Source organism: Cyprinodon tularosa, unplaced genomic scaffold, assembly GCF_016077235.1.
Source record: "Cyprinodon tularosa strain WSP-4 unplaced genomic scaffold, ASM1607723v1 ctg49, whole genome shotgun sequence".
NCBI lineage: Eukaryota > Metazoa > Chordata > Actinopteri > Cyprinodontiformes > Cyprinodontidae > Cyprinodon > Cyprinodon tularosa.
This window is the reverse complement of record NW_024039218.1, coordinates 650195-666957: the sequence shown is the minus strand read 5'-3', so window position 1 is coordinate 666957 and position 16763 is coordinate 650195. Positions and strand designations below refer to the sequence as shown.

At 38.6% G+C, this 16763-nt stretch overlaps 2 protein-coding genes across 3 annotated transcripts; both read left to right on the top strand.

The window, feature by feature from the left end:
* The first annotated feature begins 1894 nt into the window (after nt 1-1894).
* On the top strand, nt 1895-5366 carry zgc:101559 (uncharacterized protein LOC492776 homolog). Its single transcript, XM_038302423.1, has 2 exons — nt 1895-2179; nt 4258-5366. Exons 1-2 carry the CDS (start codon nt 1922-1924, stop codon nt 4702-4704), a joined length of 705 nt encoding a protein of 234 aa, XP_038158351.1. The 5' UTR covers nt 1895-1921; the 3' UTR covers nt 4705-5366.
* A 1052-nt stretch (nt 5367-6418) lies between these two features.
* katnal1 (katanin p60 subunit A-like 1) lies at nt 6419-16365 on the top strand. Of its 2 annotated transcripts, XM_038302422.1 has the most exons (11): nt 6419-6555; nt 7043-7217; nt 9973-10133; nt 10337-10502; nt 10593-10711; nt 10813-10918; nt 13843-14001; nt 14102-14228; nt 14315-14449; nt 14567-14693; nt 15216-16365. In XM_038302422.1, exons 2-11 carry the CDS (start codon nt 7056-7058, stop codon nt 15412-15414), a joined length of 1461 nt encoding a protein of 486 aa, XP_038158350.1. In that variant the 5' UTR covers nt 6419-6555; nt 7043-7055; the 3' UTR covers nt 15415-16365. The 2 variants fall into 2 exon arrangements, with proteins under 2 accessions (XP_038158350.1, XP_038158349.1); XM_038302421.1 differs by having other exon boundaries at nt 14315-14693.
* Nucleotides 16366-16763: the final 398 nt, after the last annotated feature.

The following is a 16763-nucleotide window of genomic DNA, read 5'->3' as shown; positions in this document are numbered from 1 at the left end:
TATCCTGAAGATTTTTCATGAGGACCATTTTCCTTAAAACTATTAAGGTTTTTGCCAATAGCTAAGAACTGACAATATTTTCCTAAGGACTGACAAATTTTTCCTGAGAACTGATGAGGTCCTAAAATGTACATCATACGTCAGGATGACAGCAGAACCCCTTTACATCTGATGCTGAATTTCAAACCTTCACTTAGGCTACCATTTGCCCCTAAAGGGTCTGGCAGATGTTTTGTTATTGTTGCTGTTTGTTTTTATTTTTCTGCTTGCCTTCAGCTAGGTCTTTTTCCCAGGGCTGCCAAATTTTCACCAAACCTTGAGGGGAGATCTTGAAATAATTTGGTCAGGAAACCTGTCAGGGTGAGATGAGGACAGGTGCAGCAATAGGTTGGAGGTTTTCAGAGGATTTAACTGAAACTACCGGTAAGTGGAAACATTTGGAATTTTTATAGAAGAGTACATTTTATTGAGTAACAATAAGTGATCTGTAGTTATGTGGAACATTTTACTCACAATATACATTATTTTCTACATTCTGGTGATTTTTAGAGAATTGAAGTAAAGCAGAATGGGCCTTACTAAAATACTTGCACCTTAAATATACTTTAAACTAAGAATTTCACAACTTTGTTCAATAATTATTCTCTGCAGTTCAAGTAAATTAAACAATGGGGAACTAATAAGCTATCACTGGATTACTGGCACTGATACAGGAACCAGTGCAATTGAAACCTATGCAAATTTTACTGTGTATGAATATTTGGTAATAGGCTAAGGATTCAAAAGCTTAATTCGTATGTTATTAGTTTTTCTTACAATTGACAAAACGACTAAACAATTCAGTTTTTTCTAGGAGGCTGAAGATTTTATAAAAACTCACCATGACAGGAGACAGCACTTCTCTGGATGTTTCATTTGGAAGGTGTGATGGAAATTATGTTTTCAAACATATTCAATGGACCAACATAAATATAAATGAATAAGATGAGTAATAATAACAGAACATCCCTGTGGTTTCTCCTCTATGAATCCAGGATAACTGAGCTGTTCTGCACATCCTCTCTGGATGCAGTTGGTCTTTTCTTGGGTGGCTGATCTTTTGAAAAATAAAATTCAATGCTTCTTTTTCTTTTTGTGGAGCTCCTGTGGGTTTGAGAGGCAAAGCTGGAAGCTTCCAGAATTACAATATTTGTGTTGGTTTAATTACTCCTAAATGCCTATGGGAGATTATTAAACTAGACAGAGAAATAATTATTTAACTTGTGAGCAAAACATGGACTAAAACTGGGACTAAAAAAAGCACCAGGTAAAGAGAAAACAAACCATTGGATGTGATCCTTTTTAGTGTGAGAAATTGGGAATATGAAGTGAAAATTGTGTGAAGACACTGAAAGAGTTGAGTCTCACTCCCAATGGGTGAGAGTTGACAGCCCTGTGTTCCTGCTGCCATTGTTTTTACCATCACAAGACCCATGGTACATTGACTGATGTAAATCAAGGTCCATTTCTGGAAAAGCTTTTTCATTTTCAAATTTTACATTTCAAATTGAATTTTGGTATGTATTTGCTGGGGTAATTTTTAAAAAATAAATCCCAGATGTCTTTTTCTTTTTCATTTTAATTAAGTGAAAGGACGAGCAGTCTTGAAGAATAAAATGAAAATGCTAACAGGATGATTGATTGCTAATTTCATCTTTGAGTCAAACAATGCAGCCACATTCTTAAGATGAAAAAGCATTTCGGGAAATGCTTTTTCATTTGAAATGTGGTAACGATTCGCTTCCATACACTCCAGCATTTTCCAAGAATATATAAAAGATAAAAGAAAAAAAAATGCTTGTTCAACGTGTGCTTTTGGCGCCATCTAGCGGTGATTTTTCTAAGTTCTCGCGACATCTCACCACCATCAACGAGATGAGCCATGGCAATAGAAAACAAACCAGAGGAGGAATTTGACACAGTTTTCAGTCTAAATGACTCCCTGGAGCTCTGCTCCCATTCAGAGCATGACTGCAGAAAGGCTCGCATCTTCAAGATAATAGTCATAGGGGACTCAAACGTGGGGAAAACGTGCTTAACTTACCGCTTCTGCGGAGGCACTTTCCTGAAAAACCCAGAGGCAACTATCGGGGTGGATTTCAGGGAGAGGACGGTGGAGCTGGACGGAGAGAAGATCAAGGTGAGGTGGCTAAATATCCTCACTTACAGCCTCTGAGATATGCATGGACCGCTCTTTGTGTTGTTTTTACCCTAAAACTAGATTAGCAGCAGTCTGAAACTAATTTATTGATTTAATTAAAACATAATGGCCTACAGCGTGTCATATTTTAGTTTAAGTTAGGGGTTTATTTTTCGAAAGCTTGCTAAAGTTCAAAATCAGACTTATTTATTTAACACTTATATATTCAATTCAGTTTATTTATATAGCTCCAATTCACAACACAAGTCATCTCAAGGCACTTTATAGTTTAACCAGATCATCCAGTCAAATTGATTCAAAGTTTTCTATCTAGGGAAAAACAGTTGATTGCATTGACTCATTGACTCAAAGGCAATCCCTCACACTAAGCATGCTTGTAGTGACAGTGGAGAGGAAAAACTCCCTTTTAACAGGAAGAAACCTCCAGCAGAACCAGGCTCAGTGTGAGCAGCCATCTACCGAGGCCGACTGGGGTTCAAGGAGACAGAAGCAGAGATACAAAAAGCAGCTGTAAAAGGCGGCCCCGTCCAGGAAACACACAGCCAGGCAGACGAGCTCTGAGCCAGCTCCCATGTCAGAGTATGAGGAGAGCACATCCAGCCAGTCACGGTCAGAGAAACAGGACTACACTGGAAAACAGGCGATCTCCAGCATCTATAAACAAGGGTGTTGATGGAAGCAGCACAGGTGATATTTCTCTCCAGGATGGTATCACAGCATATTAGATCCTATAAGCTGAAATGCAGAGTTGCACCATCTCGAGACAAAGCAGAGATATCTTAATCCTTAGTGACAGATTGACACAAAGCAGCTTTTGGGATATATAGAATAAAGTATTTGCTATCTATGTTCAGACCTCAATCCCTGGACAAGAATATGTAGGTTTCGCCAGTGATCCTCCATTGGATTAAGGTTTGAACTTGGACTAGACCATTCCAATAAGATGGAAAAGTTCCTTCCCACACATTTACCTCTAGGATAAGCGTATGTTTTTGTTAAGTCCATCTTCCAAGTCAGCTCTGACCAGTTTCCCAGTCTGCGCTGTAACACAGAGCATTCCCATATCATGACTCTACCTCTACCAAGTCTCACACTTGGGATGGTGCTTTCAGTATGATGAATAGCAGAGGTCGGCAACCTAAACTGTAAGAGCCATATTGGACCAAAAAAAAAAACAATCTGACTGGAGATGCAAAAATTTACATGTCTTCTATAAGCCTTGTATGAGAACATAGGCTCTAAATGTATTAGCTCAATATAAAAAAGGACTATGTGGGCTTAAATATATAATAAGGATTCATGATTAAAGGTTTATCCTGGAGCAAATGTCATGTCATTTGACTATTTTGCTGTACAATATGGGAGTGTTGGCCTAGTGGTTGCAGCAGTGCTCTTAGAAAACTGCAATTACCCGGTTTGATCCCCATCACCCCCACTCTGGGTCTCTGAGCAAGACCCTTAACCCTACACTGCTCCCTGGGCGCAACACAATGGCAGCCCACTGCTCCCCAAGGGGATGGGTTAAATGCAGAGAGCTAATTTCCCCATTGTGGGAAAATAAGGGGATCTAGTGCTTCAAATGTAAATGTCATAACAATAATAATGTATTAGATTTTGCTGCAATGATAAAATCATAGTAATAAAATAAAGAAATCACATATGGGGTGAGGATTTTGGGGGAAAATAAGGGAGTAAAATTCACATACCTAAGTCAGAGCACTCCCTGTTTGATCTGTAAACAGTTTTCCATGCTTGTAACAAAAACAGCAGCAGTAGTGGAGTTTAGAGACACAATCCACAACTTAAATCTATCTTTGCTAATTTATCCAGAAGAACTGCAATTTAATTTTTTCTCTCACTCCCAACTTGGTGGTCTGCTGCAAATTTAGCAGGCATTACTTGGACATGTTTTCCAAATTACTCTTTTTATTATTTGACAACTTCTCATTACAAAGCAAACATACAGGCAATACTTACAATTTTGTTGTTCTTTTTCCTCAGACTTATCAAGTTCTTTGTGCCAAACAGCAATGAATCTGCTTTTGCTTCTTTTCCAGTTGCAGATTTGGGACACGGCAGGTCAGGAGCGTTTCAGAAAGAGCATGGTGGAACACTACTACCGCAGCGTCCATGCCGTCATCTTTGTGTATGACGTCACCAATCTGCCCTCCTTCCAAAGCATTCCTGAGTGGATTGAGGAGTGCAGCAGACACTCTGTGGGGCCACTGGTGCCACGCATCATAGTGGGAAACAAGTGTGACCTGAGGGAGCTTCGGGAGGTGCCCGCCTCTGCTGCTCACTGTCTTGCAGACAGCTACAACTTCCCCCTTTTTGAGACCTCGGCCAAAGACCCCGCTGAGAAGGAGCACGTTGATGCCATCTTTTTAACTTTAGCTTATCGGCTGAAGAGCCACAAACCTCTGAGACTAAAGCAGCTGAATGAGAGCTGTGTCACAGAGCTGAGGGATCAGAGAGAACAGGAAATTACATCTTGTCAGTGCTAAGGTCAACTGTGGACTCATAAACTGGACAAAGGCTGCAGCCGCCATTAAAACATCTATTTCAAACCAATTTTGTCACTTAGTTCCTGAGCAGCAATCAAAAATTAAAAACTTTATCTGATGACCCAAAAAAAAAACAAAATCTGATTTTTACGTAGAGCTTAGGGTCATTACAGCAATGACCTACAAGTTTCAGCAAGGTCGAACCAATATTTCTTCAAAATGCATGAGCGAATCTGAAGATGTGTCAAGAATTTGCTATTTTGAAGATAATGGTCAATGAAATTAAATGTCAAAATCGTTCTCTGGAAGAATATTGCTCCGTGATCCAATTACATTTCACACTGCTTGACAAAAAACATGTAGAAAAAATAACAAGAAATGTTGAAAGGCAGATCCAATGACAATGAAACTGTGAGTTAGTTACAATAAGTATTACAAAACAACTTAAAAAAAAAAAACTTGCTGGTTTTGATTTGTGTTTATTTTCTGTTTGTTTTCATTGCAAACACAGGTCTATGATACTGATATAATCAAAAAGAAGAAAAAAAGGTGCTAAAATGTTGATACTTTTTGGAGAAAATATTAATTATTAACTCTGACCTGCATGTCAAAAAATAAGCCTCAAGGTCCTTGCAATTAACATTAAAACATATCAAACCTGACTGGTCTGTTGGATGTTTACCATTAAGAGAAGCGTAATTCAATGAAATGAGCCTATGTTATGTTTTATTTATTAAGTTGTTTTTTTTTACGTAGCTAGGTCTGTAAGTTGAGTTGTGCATTTCTACCAATGGGGAATATAAGCAGGAATGATCATAATTAAATGAATGTGCATCTATTCGGATGAGTAAATCTACAGATGATACCACAGCAGTGGGACGAGTTTGTGGAACTGGAGGTCAAACAGAGAATCAGAACAAAGGAAACAATCTAGTTGAGTTTTTGACCCGAAGGCAAAGCTTTTACATGGGCACCGTTCCGGGAGAGACAGTGGATGGCGTTTAATTCATCAGATCTCACATGATCACTTCAATTGCTTGAAAAACATCACTGGTATTGTGGAACGGGCCATTTTTTTTTAGTCTTTTCAAACCTGGATTAAGTTTTTTTTTGCTGCTTCTAGTGCTTTAAATATTTACCAATCATATATAAAAATAAATATACCAGATATGTTATGTTTAGTCACTAAGATTGATGATACATCACATTAAAATATATATATTTTTTGCATATGAGCTTGAAGAAGAGTTAGATATGTTTGTGTGTGGAGGATTTATTCATGCACATCATGAACCTTTAGCTACATCATGGCTGAGAAAAGAAGGTTAAAATGCCCCCAGAATTTTGGATAATGCTAACAGTTCAATGTTATTTCATTTTTATATAAAAAAAATTCTTTGTAAAGACCCATTAGGGCTATTAAATAGACCTGCGGTTTTAAGCTGTCCACTGCATCTCAATATTTGACCTAATTTCAGCGGCTAAAGCTCGCCTAGCAACAGACATGATGGTGCATTTAGGAAGCCACGTAAATTATTTAGCTTTGTAAAGCATTGAAGAATATAAATATATATACAAGTAAAAGTAGTATCATCAATAGTATAAATATAGATGAATATTAGCTCTCTGTCATTTGGATTGGCTTTCCTCTCACTGGTTTAGAAATTATCTTAATAAATTCGTAATCAATTGCCGTGTGTCTTTTTACAATTTCTTTTGTGTATTTGAACGCATCTCGGTAACCGAGGGTTGTCCGTATTCACGCTGCGTCTCTGCGGCCATGGCAACACTTTGCCGAACGTTCGACTGCTTAATCATAGAAAACTTCGCCAACAGTCTCTTTTTATGCAGGTATAATTCATACTTTCACTAAAACTGCGTTTTTAAACATACATTCCGCGGTGTGTGTCTGTTGTTTTTGCCGGCATGCTTGGTAAAACTATCTGGGTGGGGAGGGATTGCTTTTGACGGTCAGTTGAGTGTCTGTCTGGCCGCAAGTTAGCAATATGCTAACACCAAGGCGGCTTGAACGCGTACGTGACGTAATTTGTTCCTTAAATTAATGTCTCCTTATTTGTTACATGCTTGCTGTTTGTGGAAAAACTAAAAAATACGGCGTTAACATCATAAAAAATAAATAAATAAGTGTCCCTGTTACCAGCTAGCTTAATTATAGTGTAGCAGGTGTCCTTTAATTGAATTACCTGAACGTAAATTATAAATACATACACTTGATATTCTTATAATTCACAATAATAGTACTAATGAATTATTTCAGGGTAGACTTTTAGATTTATCTGATTTCTCACGCTTTTAATGCTTGTTGGCTCCTCTGCAGGTGTGTTTAAAGCATGAATTTGGCAGAGATCTGTGACAACGCCAAGAAGGGCCGTGAGTATGCTCTGCTGGGGAACTATGACTCCTCTGTGGTGTACTACCAGGGCGTGATTCAGCAGATCCACAGACACGCTCAGTCCCTCAGAGATCCAGCACTGAAGGTCAAATGGCAACAGGTCAGTCAGCCTTCCACTTTATTGTGTTGTGGCAATCTGACATTGCAATAAGTATGGAAACTGAAACATGTAATATGGTTACCTTTTATCTACACATGATTAAGATGATCTTTAACCACAAATGACAATAAATCGGCTTAGTTTCATCGGAATAAAACTAATGACCAAAGTATACATTCACATAAATGTACAAAAATGGAGATTTGCATGAGGATAAGGCAAGGGTGATAAAAGTTGGTGGGGACACTCTAAGGATAGTGGCTGATGGACCTAATGAGCTCAAACATATATTTATTGAATGCTTTCCTATTGTTGAGAACACAAGAGTACCACAATACACTGATATTTATAGACAGATGCCTGCCTATAGTGCTCAAAAGCTGAATAAAAAGACGAATAACAGCCGATATCCGATGCCAACATCAATATATCATCCATCCCTAGTATGGACACAACTTCAGTTCCACCCATGCATCCATGCATGGCTTCCCTTTAAGCTGCATCAGTGATTATCCTCCTTCACAAGCAGCAAAATCAGATTTAGAAATTTGTCTCATATATTATTGACAGCCAATGTCTATATATTGAACCTTATATTTCAAAAGTCATTTACACACTGATTTTTATTATTTGTGCTTGTAGGTCTTGTAGGTTCCTTATATTTTTATTTTAAGTCTGTTTCCTGTGAGTCTGGCTGTCTCTGGGTTGCTGCCACAGCTATTTCTGAGTCTTGTTGAACTACAAAAGACAAAAAGATATGTTGAATTTTATTATAGTATAGCGTAATTTTTCTTGTAAACTTTTGAGACTTGTCATTGCATGTTGCATATCCCAGTAAATCTGTTACACCCTTAAATCTGCTGCTCTCCCTAATTGTGTTTCTGCTCTGCTTAAAAACAGCATTTATGAACCTGTCTATCAGTATAATGATGCCTGAGAAAATAATTTTCAAGATATCTAGAAGCTCTGCAGTCTGATTCTCTGTTCAATAAGAAAACAACAGATATGTGTTAATTTTAATCTGTAACTCTGAGTAATGGTCCTCTCAGAAGCCCAGCTTTTTAAAATTATAGAAATGTACACTCTGTTGCCATTTTTAGCTGAAAAAGCCCCCTATGTGTAATGAAAGGATTTTTTTAGGTGGCATCTCTAATTCTTTTATTCAACCCGTCTCCTAACTTTTACTGAAACGTATATCAAAGTATATGCCGGTTTAAATTGACTGAGTGCTGCTGTGTCTCTCCTCCTCCACATAGCTACTCTGTACGCAGTGAACAGCGACCCCAAATATTATGTCGCAAGGCGACAGATCTGATGATATTTCAAGAGGTGGGCTTATAGAGAAACGGGAGAGTGAGGAAAAATACGGAATCAAAACGCTCTGAACACAGACAGCTGCACCCAACCCCAGTTACTGTTGGCTAAAGTAAATGAGCAGAAAGGGGGGAAAAGCAGAAATTATTGATGGGAATTGTCCCCTCCGTGCCAGAGTTGGTGGGGACATGTCCACACCCATCCTTCAGAAATTTACGACAGTGGGATACGGTCATTTTAATGCGCAAGACGTGCAGAGCTTCTGAGGAGGTGATTTTAGTTTTCTAGTTGCTTTCCACTCTACTCAAGAAGGACACTTTTCAATAAAACAATGTAATATAAAATTATAATGCATATTAAAATGAACTGGCATGCAACATCAAAGGTTTCGAAGGAAATTATGAGTCTTTATTGTACCAACATTTGTGCTGGAATCACCCTTTACTCAATTTTTTTTATTATTTACTTTGTATTTAATCACAAAATAGATATAAATAAAATCTCTGCCTGCTCCAGATGAGATGTCCACATATCAGATGAAACAGAAAAATGAACAGGAGTTAAACAGGAGTTTAACCTTTTATGTAAGGGACTAAAAACCCTGGTCAGTAGGCATATTATAGTTATAATCATTCAACTGATAATAATTCATTAGTTTTATCCTTGATTTGAATTAGGTATTAATTAAAAACGTCCAGTTCTAGCTATTTAAATGTAAAGTGGAGGATGTTCTTTTTCTGAGTGGTTCATCAAAATAAGTGATCCTCCTAATTGTCAATCATTCTAGAGATATCTTTACAAAGGGCTGTCCTGTGTGGTCATCGCGATTTTCACTTACCGGTGGCGAGTCTGAAATGGTGGAAAAATTGCAAATCTTTTGTTTTGGAAACTAAGCTTGAATGAGCGACGCAAGCAGCAACAGAGCATGCACGAGGAGAAATGGGCTCATGCATGCTCTCGCAGATGTTTAATAGGCGTTTTCTCTCGGGAGCGGGTACAGGGTTGTGCATGTGCATTTTTGTTGTTTTAAGTGAAGGGCAGGTCTTTTCAAAAATTCGTGAAAATTTCACAATCTTCTGGTAATCTCTCACAACAGCTGTTATTTGGGAGGGCATTCGTCCAGTTCATCACGTTTCATTTGTTGAAAATAATTCAGACTGGAAGATATTTTAAATACATCCAAAGGTACATGGATCAAGCCAAAAAGTTGATAAGAGGATGTCTTAGTTACAAAATGTTATGCATCAGTCTGATATAAATGTATCTCATGAGATCAGGTTTTCAAGTCAGGTGTTGAATCTGTCAATTAAGCGTAACTTTTTAAAGCATCAGAATGTTATTCCAAACACTGAGCTTTATTAGGGCCAAACACAAGAAGCCCTTATTCTAACTCAAACATCTAATGCTGGTATTTACTCTCCTTCATTCTGTGTGTGAGCAGCTTAGACAAGAACTGACTGAGGAATATGAGCAGGTGAAAGGCATCATGGGAACACTTGAGAGCTTCAAGTCTGAGAAGCCTGTCAACATCCTTGCCCCTCAGCCAGAGGAGAGAACAGAGGATCCAGCCGCTTGGCCCCCACCCATCCCAGCAGAACACAAGTGAGCGATGTTGTAAATAGATGTTTGTTGTTTCTGATAGTCATAGAGATAAAGCATAGTCAGCTTTATCTCTACAGCCAAACTACATTTATGCGTGTAAGTAATATCCTGTCACTTGCATTATCACTGTTTTCCTATCAGAAATGATCTCGCTGGTAATGTTTAACCTTCCATGTCTCTGTTTGTCTCTTGTGTCTTTATAGGAATCCTGCTGTAGTGAAGAGGCCTAACAGTGCGGTGAATAAGCAGAGGAAGGACTCTCCAGGTCTGCAGCACCGAGGAGGAGGAGGGGGACGCGCTCAGGCCAACTCTAAAGGAGACCGGCAGGGAAACAGAGACGGCCGGGCTGCTAAGGCCAAAGATGATAAGGTCAGACAGCTATGTTTCATTCTGCAAGGTAATGGAGGAAAATAATTACAGAAGGAAATATGTTAAGAAAAAAAAACTTTGTAACATCAGGGTAAAAAACTGGAAGCTTGTGATGCAGAACAAAAGAAGTTTGATAGTACTGGATATGACAGCGACTTGGTGGACTCACTGGAGAGGGATATTGTCTCCCGTAATCCTAATGTGCACTGGTAGGGCGGCACACACTGTTTCATGTGGTATTTTTACACATTCTATAATTGGGAAAGTTCTCTATTTCCTCTGATCACTGACCTTTTTCTGTATACTCTAGGGAGGATATTGCTGATTTAGAAGATGCCAAGAAGCTTCTGAGAGAAGCCGTAGTGCTGCCCATGTGGATGCCTGACTTTTTCAAGGGGATTCGTCGACCATGGAAGGTAGATCTACAGTGTTTTGCTAGAACATGGATATATAGAATATATTCCTTTGACTTTTCACACTTTTTATGTTACAACCACAGATTTACTTTTTCCCCCTCTGATTTTTCAAAATAAAAGATTACGATAGACCCAAATAAAATGCAACCAGTTAGCTTTAAGTTCACCCAATGTTAAACAGAATGCAGCTGAGTGCAGTTTGGTTTCAATATAAATGCGGCTCATCTGTAAAATCATCAGATGTTTCTTAGCAGACATCCGTAGAAAAACAGTATCATGAAATCTGATGGACACATAAGACAGGGGAGAGCTGTTAAGCATGGCTTTGCTTATAAAACAAAATCCCAAAGATCTTAGAAACCAAAACCTACTGAGACAATTCACCTAAACGGATTAAGCAAAGAGAATCGAAGGACCTGAGAGGAGTCATTTTGACCCTGGGGGAGCTGCAGATTTGCAGCTCAGATGGAAGAAGCTGAAACTTCTTTACTTTTTACCAATCAACCGATCCAGTTCTAGATAATTAGATAGAGAAAAACCATAAGGAACTCTGCAAAAATGCTAAAAATAGTTATGTAACAGCTAACCATCCTAAAATATGCACTACTTGTTGGTCTATCACATAAAATCTGTGAAACGGTTTAAACGGTATAGATGTATTTGCCAGACAGCATAGCTGAAAGGGATAAGCACACATAGTTCACATTAATACTCATTAATGTGTTTCCATTTTTTTCATTGTTTACGCAAATCTGTAAAACACACGGCTTTTTCCACGGTCATCATCTGCCTCTTACTTTCATCATGTGCTCCCCCCCAGGGCTCTCATTAGAGAGTCAATACTTCACTTCTTTTTTTTTTTAAGAAAACACAGTTCTTATTATTGTTGTACTTTATGCACACATGGGAAACGTTTCACAATGAAAACAAAGCAATGATTATTTCTCTTTGAATGACGAAGTAGGAAGACAAATGTTATAGAAAAATAGAACGTTACATTTGCTTTAACTTTCAGCATTTATGACTACTATGCTGCTAGTTGAATAACATAAATCTGTGGGGCCTTGCATACATACAAACAATACTGATGAGTACAGGTATTTGCTTGCTTTCATGTAATTCATGTTTAGTAATCAGAATCACAATTGTATTTAGTTTTCTTATTTTAGTGCAAAACTAAGTGTAACTTTTTATTTTTATCTATTAAACTTGCTTGTTACTGTGCTTTTAGTTGGCGAGTTTATTTCTGTTGAAAATGTAGAGAAATTTTGTCATTTTGTTAATTTTTTTTGTACCCAAACAATAAATCGGTGGTTCTCGATAGGTGGCCTGTGGTCTTCACCCGGCACACGAGCCACATATTTGTGATAGGACATTACTGCGGCAGCACAAAAGGCACGTTTTTACTTTTAGCTTCAGGGCGGTTTCTCTAATCGACTCTTCCTCAGTGGAAGGAGCCTAGTTTGGAAGAAAAAAATGACTTGGTCAAAATGTGCTGCAAAAGGTGAAGCCAGCTGTGAAAACTCACAATTTGTAGACAAGTAGAAAAATGTGTCCTTCCTCTAGCAGGCACAAGACTGATGGGCTTTTTTCAGCAGGATCCCATAGCTTTGGTAAATGTTTCAAATTTTAAAAGGCATTAGGAGAGCAAGTGTTGGCAGTTCAGAGAGAGATTTTTCTCAAAATTCTGGGTTAAGCCCCTGTCACACCTTGACAATCTAGCCAGTTATGCCTGACGTCCCAGAATCTTCTAAAACGCTGGCATACACTAAACTTTCTACGTATTTTTTCAATTTTGGGCGCATACATAGCGTATTCATAACAAGTCCAGAAGTTATGTCTAACAACTGCCTAACTTATGCATAACGCACAGCAGCGTAATGTCCATAAATAATGCACAAGCCTGTGTCCTGAGGCAGGCAGCAATGCGCCCGGCCTGCATAAAAAGCACTAAGATATTCTACTAAAAGCCATTATATGGTATCTGTAAGTCCGACACACGTTCAGTCGTCGGTTGTCTGTCAGATACGTTGATATATGTTGGAGATAAGTTCAAATAACTTACCTGTAACTTATGCCCCAAGTATGAGCATACGATGGCATATGACGCCTTTGCTATATGTCGACATGTCCCAGCGTGCTTCAGTGTACTTAGCTTGCTCATAACTTAATCAGAACTGACCCATAACTTATCCAATCGCAGCGCAGCATTTCTAACTGAATGAACCAATCAGCGTTTTTGCACAGCAGGTGTACGCTGGCTAAATTGTCAAGGTGTAACACAGGCTCTAGGAACAAAGAAAAAATGCGTCTGAAAGCTGGATTCCTGTTAGATCTATAACACAGCAGAACACAAGAGGGACACGGACTGTAGAGTAGTTTCCTTTCTTAATTGTTCCTTTTTGTTTCATCTTTTGTCAGTCTGTGTTTTAGCACTGTCTGGTTAGCCAAAGACAATTTTCCAACTTGGTGGACATAAAGATCTATTCTATTCTATTCTATTATTTTCTTTTCTATTCTATTCTATTATTGTATTTTCTGTTCTATTCAGGGAAGGGGTCACATTTTGGATTTGATACTTAAATGTATAATTGTTAATTTGCCATCAAATATTCAGCAAATTAATCGATACCAATAAAAAAAACCCAGCATAGTTTCACATGCAGTATTATCATATTTACAGACCATTTCCTTTAAATTGCATATTGAGGAGAACTAAGAGAACACAGCAAGCTTTGTATCATTATTTTATTTTTCAAATCTTTGTTCTGACCCAACTTTAATAGTTTTGGCCCATTTAGCAAAAGGTTTTGATCCCACCTCTTTAGATAGATCATACTAGCTTGGAGATCTTTTGTTTGTTTTACCGATCAGTGTGGAACAGTCTATCTGATGCTTTCCTTTTTACATCTTTTCCTCCTCAGGGTGTCCTGATGGTCGGCCCACCAGGAACAGGAAAGACAATGTTGGCCAAAGCTGTGGCTACAGAGTGTGGGACTACTTTCTTCAATGTGTCCTCCTCCACCCTCACCTCCAAATACAGGGGCGAGTCGGAGAAACTTGTCCGTCTGCTGTTTGAAATGGTGGCTGTTTCCTCAGACTTTTCCCCTGACAAAGATGTTGAATGTTTCCACGTATTGTTTATCTGCATTAGAAAATAACCCTTTTTTTTTTTTTTTTAAGGCCAGATTTTACGCTCCCACAACCATCTTCATAGATGAAATTGACTCCATCTGTGGCAGAAGAGGGACGTCCGATGAACATGAAGCCAGCCGGCGCGTCAAATCAGAACTTCTGATTCAGATGGATGGTTAGTGGCTCACAGGTGGCGAAAGGGATTAAACTACTACTGCTGATGCTTTCCTTTGTTTTATTGTAGTTCTGTGTTTTTCTCAGGTGTCGGTGGGGCCTTGGAGAACGATGACCCGTCTAAAATGGTGATGGTGCTGGCTGCCACTAACTTCCCCTGGGACATTGATGAGGCGTTGAGGCGACGGCTGGAGAAGAGGATCTACATCCCCCTGCCCACAGGTGACCTTTCAACTGCTGCCCAATTTGTTTCACACAAGATTTATCCTGCGGGCTTGTGCTTCAATTATGTTGATCCATTCCTCATAAAGCATCCCCCCCGATGTCTAATTTATGTAGCCGTAGGCCGTGCGGAGCTTTTAAAGATCAACCTGAGGGAGGTGGAGCTGGCTCCTGATGTGGACCTGGACCTCATAGCTGAAAAAATCGAGGGATACTCCGGAGCAGACATAACCAATGTCTGCAGGTTTGTGTGCCATGAACAGATGGTGCAATTCAATGTCTTTCTATTACTTCCTCAATTCTTTTCCTTCTTTATACAATACACAATACATTGCAGAATTTATTGACATGGAAATCTGATGGTTGTGCACTCTACGAAGCTTTATCTTAAAGAGGGCTTGCTTGAGTGGCGCAGTGGTTAGCGAGCACGACCCATCTACTGAGGCCTTAGTCCTCAACTTGGTCGATCCAGGAGACGCAGCAAACAAAGCGCTCTGCTCAGATGGAACCAAAATATCATGTGTAGAAAAACTATTGGGAAGTCTTATTCTATGCTTTTTGCTTTTACAATGTAATATTATGTGAATACTTTTAGATTTTCTCTTGGCCTGTGATTTAGTTTTTGTGGAATATTCAGGAACTTCTATGTTCTCAGTTTATTTCACCTTGAAACGGTCTTGTCCTGTAGGTCGTAATTCTCAGTTGAGAAGTGGTTTTAAACTCTTAAACCTGAATGTAACAGTCTTCTCTCCTGTATCTGCATCAGAGATGCATCCATGATGGCCATGCGTCGCCGAATCCAAGGCCTGAGCCCTGAGGAGATCCGAGCCCTTTCTAAAGATGAGCTCCAGATGCCCGTCACTATGGAGGACTTCACTCTGACTCTAAAGAAGATCTCAAAATCCGTCTCAGCTGCTGACCTGGAAAAATATGAAGCCTGGATGGCTGAGTTTGGCTCAGTGTAGAAAAAGGATGCAAACTCACACTGTTGGACCAGAGGGTTGAAAGAAAAGTTTCCAACTTTAAAGTGTGAAGGCTTTGAAGAGGAAGACAACTCCAACACTGGCGCCAGTGAGCGCATCAGTGACAATGGAGTTCACTTCAGAAGGCTGACATCTTTGACCAGGCATCATAAGAACGTTTAAAAAAGCTGCTCTTTTATATTTTTCTTTTTACTCTATAATTATAGACGAATACATCCAACGTCTTACTTCTTAGTGTATATCAGTGATGCTTGTATTATTTAGCTGATCAATTTGGAGTCAGCAATTATCATTTAATAGTCAAAAAGGATGGAAAACTGTATTTTTTTCCCAAACATTCTTGTTTGGCTCCGTTTCTGTGCAGCTCTCATTCAAAAGGAAAGAAAATAAAATCTCTATGCCACAAATAATCAGGCCTTTCTGCTGATGCCTAACAATACCAGAAACCTAGAGTTGTAATCAAAGTAAAAAGAAAAGACACAAGAACAAATCAGGCCATGTCATTTTAACACAAACGGAAACGTCTTCCAATTAATCACAATCATCACAAGGCCTGCAGAAAAGTGTTCAGCTTTCCATTTACAAGATGTTTTAGGAAGATTTTATTTTATCATAATTTAATATTGTTTTAAGAGTGAAGTATTGTTTTAAACACTGTTACTTAAAATTTCTTAAATCTTTTTTATATGAAGCTTGTCTTACGGAAACACATTTCAGCACTTTAAATGTATTTTCATAAAACCTTCAGGTCTTTACCACTAACTGAATGTTAATAATTTAGTGATATGTTTGCTTTGTTGTGACTTATTTTGTTTTTTGTGCATTTTTATATTTGTTGTTATGACAAATGTGTTAAGAGCGACTGAATGTGTGTGCTGACGTGCAGCTTTACTTTTTCTCCAAAATAAAGTTAATTATTTGTTCTTAAAGGTATTGTGGAAGAATTTTTGCGAATGTTTTCAAAGACCTGCCCTCTCCACTTTAAAAAAAGAAAAATGAGCATGCGAGAGCATGCAAGAGCCCATTTCTTCTCGTGCACGCTCTGTTTAAAAGTTGCTGTTCTCATTGCTCATACAAGCTTTCGAACGTCCACCCTAACTCCTTAATCCCTCAATCACTATTTAGATATAGGGCTATATAGTAGACTTTAAGCATTCCAAAGCACTCTGGGATATATCTGCCTCTTCTGAGGCCTTATCTTATATCTTCGTAAAGGCTTTTTCTCTTATGGCCCTGTGTGTTGAACAAAATCCTTCACTGAAATACATTTAAGAATAACTTAGTTTCCTATATCAATTGCTCTTAATTTGAGCAGGTACATACAATGATCT